General features: G+C 44.7%; 1 protein-coding gene across 1 annotated transcript in view; it reads right to left on the minus strand.

Moving 5' to 3' along the window:
- Positions 1–3,006: 3,006 nt before the first annotated feature.
- Positions 3,007–8,667, minus strand: part of LOC134455668 (matrix metalloproteinase-16-like) — a 48,889-nt gene continuing 43,228 nt past the window's right edge. The window contains exons 9-11 of the mRNA XM_063206884.1: positions 7,728–7,878; positions 7,458–7,573; positions 3,007–5,538 (exon numbers count right to left, since the gene is read on the minus strand). Of these exons, the coding sequence (XP_063062954.1) occupies positions 5,189–5,538; positions 7,458–7,573; positions 7,728–7,878 (617 nt within the window). The 3' untranslated portion in view covers positions 3,007–5,188. The remainder of the gene's footprint in view (positions 5,539–7,457; positions 7,574–7,727; positions 7,879–8,667) is intronic.

Genomic DNA, 8,667 nt, shown 5'->3' on the forward strand with positions numbered 1-8,667 from the left:
TCTCTCGCTAGCTAGTGCAAGACGAATGCCTCCTCCTCCTCCTCCTCCTCCTCCTCCTCCTCCTCCTCCTTCACCACCACAGCCGTCCTTCACTTGTCCTCCGTGTCCAACCGCTGTCAGTCTTTACCCAGAAACAAAGCACTGAATACACTTGAAGTTGTTTTTGCCTGTAAAATGTGGATGTTCTTAAGAAGACAATGTGGGGATGCTGGGGCCCTTTTGTGGGAATGACGTGCCCTTTTGTGTCGTTCAGTCTTTATCCTTCGAATGGTCCCCTGGCTGTCATGGTGAATGTCTGTTTACCAGTTGGCCTGCTGAAGTGTGTGGCTTTTGTCGACTGTTGACACTGTTGACTGTTTTGCTGCATTTACTGTGTGCACAGGGCTGAAATGGGGTAGAAATAGGGCCTGGGTACTTTTGACTTAAAGGCGGCCCTCATAATTAGTGGCGCAGAACTGACTCACCGGTGGGCCCCAGACCCTCGTGGGCCCTTAATTTCAGAAATGTAAAAAAGAAATAAAATGTAAAAAAATAATAATAATCTGAAAATAGGGGCCCACGAGGGTGCAGGGCCCACCAGGAAATGCCAGCTTTGCCATATGACCAGTCCAGCTCTGTGTGTACATTAATTTCTATCAAAATTCTTTCTTTACGATGGTTGTTTGTATAAGGCAGCATAAGGTGACCTATTTGTTCGCAGACATTTTGTCTGGCATTCTCCATTTCCCTCTTGGTGTGGAAAGACGGGAAATATGTGTGGTGAATAACAGGTATGCAAACTGTGTGTGGTGGACTTGAAAGTCTTTTTGTTGTGTTTTTGGTTCTCTCTCTTTTTTTTCCTGTACGTCGTGGATAATCATTCTCTCATTACAAGCAAATGATCTCAGTTGAAAAGGGCTTTATCAGATATACTAATGGACAACTGGCAGTGTGTTAGTACATGGATAAGCAGAAGTGGCGGCCCTAAACCAGATCGCTAGACGGAGCCAAAAGAAAACATAAAAAAGCTGAAATGCTGGCGTCGAGGGCAAATGAGGCAAAGCACAGGTTGCCGGGAAGAATGCAGAAGAAATAGCTAAGTGTGAATACCTAGCATATTTTCGCCGCTACATTGTAGTAGTAGAACGGCGGCCGCCATGCCATGCTATTAAACCGTATCAAGGTCCAATATCCACCATGATTATAGGAATATGCAGGGCTGCTGACAGCTTTTGTCGACAAAATGATCTTAAGGGGCCCCCACTCAATACATAAAACGTAATGAGGGTCAAGTTCTGGGCCCCCCTCTGTCTGGGTCCGGAACAACACCCCTTGGTCCCCTCCTGTCGGGCCTGGCACTGTGTTCTGTTTACCTTCTTGGGGGGGATGTAGAAATATACCGCTCTTGTTTCAAATAACATTTTAGGCACGTACTGTATGTAAATGTTAGTTTTCATAATGCTGTTGGCTTGAGAGGATGGTGTTTAGTATGCTGTAAAGAACACAGTGTGTTACCGTATGTTGGTGCTCCTATGAAACTGAACCCTTTGTAAGTGTTTGTAAGTTTACTTTTAAGAGTCTAGACTAAAAGTGGTGAATTAATCTGCTAATGCTCATAATACGAAACCAATTTTGTGATTAAAATGTATTTTTTTTCCTTAAGAAGAGGGTAGGTAGACATACAAAGAGGTTTAATTCAATTAAAATCTCATAAATGTCTTAATCCTAGGGACTTGGCAAACTTTCTTCACGGAGACTTATAAAATAAGCAGGGGTGGTTTTAGTCGTGGTTAGGATTAGATTTGTGATTAAAATGTGACTCGTGGACACAATTTTTTACTTTCCTTGAGAGCCTGCATTATGTTGTCTGTCTAAGTCAGTGGTTCCCAACCTTTTTCTTAGGGGACCCATGTTTTTACTATTGTAAGCTTTGGTGACCCAACCACGCGAGCGCCCGCACGAGACGGAGTCACAAGATGCCCTCCGTTTCCTGCGATAACTCATTTTAGTTATTTTATTCCTCAATTCGTCTTTGTTCAAATATAGAATAAATGTTTAATGTAGCACTTACAATTTGTTGCGTCTATGCATTTATTAGTTAAATGCTTTGTCTTTTATTCAACATGGGCTATATATATTTAAAACGAAACACCTTAAAATCAAGAGGGCTTCGCGACCCCCTGTGGATCTTTGGCGACCCATAAGGGGGGTCCCGGCCCATAGGTTGGGAACCACTGGTCTAAGTGACACACTCTGTTCGGGTTTCAAATTATGGCAGACATGTAGGGCTTGTAGTCGTATGTGTTAGGCTACTTTTATTTTTGTGTCACTTTGGCTATACCACACACACACACACACACACACACACACACACACACACACACACACACACACACAAACATACCCCCCCCCCCCGCTGTGTGTTTTCATTTGAATGCCCGCTCTGAATTGCATGTTATCTCATTGGTCAGGCACACAGATTTCTATCAATGCCTAAAAATAATCCAATACCCTATTTAATTAAAGACTGTGAGGTCCTGTTCTTGGTATTTCCTGCTGGAAAATACTTTTTTTTTAGATTTCTCCACACATAACCATATAAAGCTGTTAGATATACAGCATAACCAGGTTTTTGGTAAGGTTTGAGATTTCCAATTCCAATTTGGAGTTTGGAATTACACGTTCTTATTTTGTTTGACCTGTTTTCATTGCTTACTCCTTTGGTTGCATCCAAAAAAGCTGTTATTTTAACAAAACCTAGAACCAAAGTCATGTGGTACATTCATGAATACACGTATGCACGCATGCACTGATACGCGCGCACACACGCAAACACATGCGCAAACACACACACACACACACACACACACACACACACACACACACACACACACACACACACACACACACACACACACACACACACACACACACACACACACACACAACTGACCATTACAAATGCTTTCACAGGATAAGCATCACTCAGGCTATTTATATATGTATAATCATATATTGATCATTTTAATTCACTTCTTCAGGGCTTCTCCATGGTCCCAGTCTGAGTTGTACAGAAAAAAGTCATTGAGACATTTTCTATGCATTTTCCCCCAACCATCATTCAAACCATGCCATGGCCATATTTACCACTGCCAACGCTGGCAAGACGGACTGAGAGATGTGATTCATGCTCAGTCCATCTACTGTTTCGTTTTCAAGTCTTACTTTAGAAAAACAATGGCTTTGCTCACTGGAATATATATATTTATATTTTTTTAATTGTACCACTTGGAATCTTGAGGTTGAAAGAAATGTTTTGTTTTCACTGTACCAAGAACTACAAAGAAATATGTATGTTATTTTTTTTACATAACAGAGGCAACGATTCATGGAGTCCCATCCTCCCATTGCAATGGGCGAAAAAAAACAAAACAACAGAAAACAGATTCCTTCAGGCTTTTATAAAAATGGAAAGAAAGGAAAAAAAAGAAAAACAAAATATGATGCATCCTTCCGCGACATCATCTTCAGTTATGATATGTGGCCAAGTTCTGGGTTTCGTTTCGCTTGACAACCAGAAGATGCAATAGTGAAGTGGTTCCAGAGAGTGCACAAGTCCTGAGGAGTGTGTGTGTGTGTGTGTGTGTGTGTGTGTGTGTGTGTGTGTGTGTGTGTGTGTGTGTGTGTGTGTGTGTGTGTGTGTGTGTGTGTGTGTGTGTGCGTGTGTGTGTGTGTGTGTCCTGATATTCCGGTCATATGGGGCCACGCACACATTCTGTCTAATGTGACGATACCCAACAGGAGACTCAGCTGGCCTCCGTTCCTGTGTGTGTGTGTGTGTGTGTGTGTGTGTGTGTGTGTGTGTGTGTGTGTGTGTGTGTGTGTGTGTGTGTGTGTGTGTGTCTTTATGGGGAGGGGCTGCAGTCTGTAGTCCTGGCACAGCGGATGAGCGAAGTGATCCAGGGACACGACAGTGGTCAAGGCTGGTGTAGGGGTCAGACTTACGGTCAAAGTCAAGAGTCAGTTGTTGTTTTTTTTAGTTCCTGACCGTTTGGCAAACCCTGCCACCGTTCCCTGGCAAACGGCTAGCCAAAAAAAAGAAACACGGAAAAAACTATGCGGCATCGCCAGATTTGCGCAGCAGAACAAACAGACGAGCAAAAACAAACAAAACAAAACAAAAAAACACAGACAACAAAAACCAAGGCGAACAAGAGAGACAGAGAGAGATATAGAGACACGCTCTGTCATGAAGAACAGGATGTGTAATTAAGGCGGTTAAAATATTGCAGAATATCTTGGCCCCTGTTTCTTTTTTTTTTTTTCTTTAAGACAGACTGCCACAACAGTCAAATTTCCTGACTCTGTCAGAGTAGGGAGGAACAAAAAAAAACATTTCGAAGAGAACGAGACAGCAAGAAGAAAAAAAAGAAAAGAACAACAAGCTTCTCTTTGGAGACAAAAGTCTTATTTGGTTTTGCTTCTCCTCAAGACTGTTTTTTAAAGGGAAGAGTAAAAACGTCATTCAAAAAAATAAATTACATTTGATTAAAAGAAACAAAATGAAAACAAAAACGATAAAACGGGAAACAAAAAGCTTCAAGTTGTGAACTCTCTTTGAGTTCCAGCATCCTTCATGTTCTTTCATGTTCTAGATTTTTTTTCCTCCATGTCAAACCTTTTCAGCGTGCAGGAGATCGGTTGACAGCAGAGTCCGCTGAACACCATTCAGATCTAGTCTGCAATGCACCTTGGGTAGTTGGAGCGGGAACCTGCCCAGTCTCATAGTAGGGGAGATAGGATAGGATAGGTAGGGATATGGGTAACAGGGATTGAATTGAGGCCTGGGGGCCTTGTGTGGGGCGTAGAAGGGTGGGCTGGGAGTGGGGGTTAATAGGCATTGATTTGAGGGCTAGGGGGTCTGGTTTGTGTAGGGTAAGGGACATGGGGTTGGGGTGGGGGTTTGTGTATGGGCGTTACCCCTTCCATTTTTGGAAGGGGCCTGTCAGGTCAGCTATAAGCCCCCTTCCCTATCCTCCCCAAAAAGGCCGTTGGGTTGGGGCACAAAACTGACGGCATCCGATTGGGCACCGATTTGAGTCATCGATCGAGTCATCAAGTCACCGCACTGCACTGCATCAGCATCAACATCGACCATTACCCACACTCTAGCGTAGTAGCGCCAACCATGTGGTCGGGTCAAGGTTCTTCACACCCACTCCTGCATGGAGCGCTTGCAGTAGAGTATGTGGCGCGGCGTGCCCGCCCGCCGGAAGTAGCAGAGGGTGGAGATGAGGGCCAGCACGCACAGCGCCAGCGTGCAGGGCACCAGCACGGCCGTCAGCAGCAGCGAGTCGTCCTGGCGCGGCAGCGGGATCACCACCTCCTCGTCGCCGTCCTGCGTGGGCGGCTGCTTGCCGTCGGGGCCCGTGCCCGGCGGCGGCGGGTCTTCGCAGCCCATGAAGTCCTTGAGGATGGAGCGCGGGTAGCCCGGCTCCACGCGCAGCAGCTCGTTGTTGAACTTCCAGTACTCCTTGTCCTTGTAGAAGTAGGTGATGCCTGTGAGAAGACACAAGCAGGTTGGTTAAAGTGGAACTCACCTCTGGCCATTGTGTGGTGTTATTACAGATAATGTATTCTCATGTTGCATTTTACATCAGAAAAATAAAGTAATTTCTTTGCATTATTTTGTTTAAGTAGATACAACTGCGTGTTGAACCCTAGTTGGCAAAGCTATTTTAATGGACTCCGTTAACCAGAATGCACTGTGGGTTGTTGTCATATCAACTCATCACCAAATTTGAAGGAATCTTGTGTTCTGCTACTCGCTGATAGCACTCCCACTGAGCATCATAGCGTTCACATCATGGCACTGGAGTTCTGTTTTAACATTCTGGCGTGAACTGCCTGGCAGATGTAGATGATGCCCATAAAAAAGACAAGCCTCAGACAACAGATTGGTAAATGGAGAGCATTGACATTATAGCAGTTTTCTGTTTTAATATTCCGATGTGAATTGTCTTTGTAGAAGTAGGTGATGCCAACAAATAATGCAAAGGATGATAGATGTGTTAAGGGAGACCATCATAGCACTAACATCACACAGTAGTCCAAGTTATCTTCGTAAATGTAGGTGGTGTCCAGCAGCAGGATATTATTTAGGACATTCCTAAATATGTGAACGGAAGTAGGTGATGTCTGCCAAAGACGAGCACCATATAATTGTTTTGTTAAAGGAGAGCATTGTCAAACCAAGACATGTTCATTTGTGTACTTTTTTTTATCCTCCACCAAGGATGTTTTCGCTGTTGTATGTTTATTAGTCTGCTTTTCATTTGTTTATTAGTACGAACTTTGATTAAATGAGTAGGAAACTGCCTAACTCAGACTAAATTGCATCTTGGCAGAGGTCTGCGCTTTCAGAGTGCCTTCCAACAAGTTCCAGACGGTATTGCATGTCTGTGAATACTCACATTCACCCAGCTTATGGTATTCAAAGGAGAAATGTTGTGAGCAACTGGACTTGTGCTCTGGACTTGTCAACCGAAGCCTGTACCTGGTGTGGATTGTATCTAGTGTGGTACTAGGTTTGTGTTATACGCCACGAAGCCTGGCGTGGCGAAGCCTGTGGTGTAGTGGCCAGAGCCCCAGTTTGGTACACCAGAAGGTCCAGGTTCGAGTCTGGGTCAACTCTAGTCCCGTTCACTACAAATGATGTCAGAAATGGGATGGCTGCCAAGACACTATCGGAGGCACGCTCAGTATACTCAGTCTGTATGAGCCATAATTCCATGTGAGAGACCCCAGGATAGGTGACCCCATTGAGAGGGACCCCAGTGATGGGTGAAGCGAACATGATGGGGCACACTGGATGGTGAAAAGTAGTAGTAGTGATGGAAGCTGCCCCATGAGTGTGTGAAACCCAAGTTGCATCAAGGAGACACCATGAGTGTGTGAAGCATAAGGGCCAAAACATACCAAGGCGGAACGGAACGGTCGTGGGACGAACGCGGTCTTTCAGCCGGCGTGTTTTTCTCTGCCTTTCACACTGACAGCGTCGGCGTGCACGGCCAGTCCTGTTCAAAACCCTCCCCACAGCCAAAGCTAGCATGCTACTCTGCCATTCATTTGAATGAGACACCGCCGGTCGCCGGCGTGAAAAATACGCTCGAGTTCTATTTTCCAAATGCAGCGCGGCGTGGAGCCGGCTCCCGCACCGCTGACGCTCGACTACCGCCGGTTGGTGTGTAAGGACAGATATGTTTCAATGTATTTTCAAATGCTTCTCAAAGGGGAGGGCAGTGGGATGGCGTGACCATTAGGGTTGTAGATGTGCTCTGACTGATGCACCAAAGAACATGGCTCAAAGGCTCAGCTAGGCACACAAGAAGATTTGGGTTGGATCTTGGCTACAGTACCTACAGTATATATACCATACTTCATATACGTATACGTACGTATGTGTAACCTTGACTTACCCTTGACCTTGTCCACAAACGCCCCCTGTGGTGCCTCTGGTACTCCCCTCCACACGGTGATGGATTTAGGGTAGCCAGGGTCCATAGTGTTCAACTCTTCACTGAACCTCCAGTACCTGGAAACCAATGTACACATGCACGTACACACATTAGCATACAGTATGTACACAGAAAGTTGAGAATTATGCTGAGGCACAACCAACTACCAAGCCCAAATGCAATCAGCACACGCACGAACGCATGCACGCACACACACACACGCGCACACACCTGTCTTCCTTGAAGAAGTAGGTTTTGCCCACGTCATCCCAGCTGACAGCTGTCTCTATGCTCTGTTGAGGCATTCCCCGTGCAAACTGGGTGATGTCTTTAGGGTAGCCAGGCTGTAGGATAGTGTCCCTGAACACCCAGAACTGCTTTCCTGCAAACGCACACACATGCACGCACGCACACGCACACACACGCACACACACGCACACACAGACAGAAAAAAAGTGCTGTCAGACAATCTGCTCTACAATGATACAGCCTAATATTGGGAGGTGGACCACAAATAGGAATAAAAAGATACATGTAGTCCTATAACTCACGCCACTCCACCAGTGAAACACTGTAATTGTCATTGAAAAGTGAACTACCATAGTACTACACTACTATGAGATAGCACAGGACCTTTAATAATGAACTATGACTTGGTCATTGGCATTCTGGTACCAGCCAATTTATAATGCCATATTTTAATGGGTTAAAGGTCAATAGGGGATTTCCAGAGTTCATGCTGCTCATTCACATTCATGTTACCTTTTTCACGAATACTTAGCACCACCCATGACATTATAAGCATTCACTATGACTGGGAAAATTACACTCATCATAAATGAAAAAAATCTTCTCTGTGTCCGATGAAAGTAAAAGTGGCTTCCGCACCTCAGTATTTCTTGGAGTTTTGCTCGGTGCGCACTGTTGGGAAAGTTACTCAAAAACTGTAATGCACTACTTATTACATGTTACTGTCATTTAAAAGTAATGCCTTACATTACAACATTACTTTTTTTTTTAAGTAAGGCATTACACTACTTTTGCATTACTTTTAGTTACTTTAGCCAAAATGACTGGAAATAAGGATTTGGCAATCTACAGTGCAAATCTATGAGGTGGCATGACTTTCACCTGCCATCCACAAGTCGTTTTGGAAGCCGGCAGACTGAAA

The sequence above is a fragment of the Engraulis encrasicolus genome, chromosome 9 (genome assembly GCF_034702125.1).
Source record: "Engraulis encrasicolus isolate BLACKSEA-1 chromosome 9, IST_EnEncr_1.0, whole genome shotgun sequence".
Classification (NCBI taxonomy): domain Eukaryota; kingdom Metazoa; phylum Chordata; class Actinopteri; order Clupeiformes; family Engraulidae; genus Engraulis; species Engraulis encrasicolus.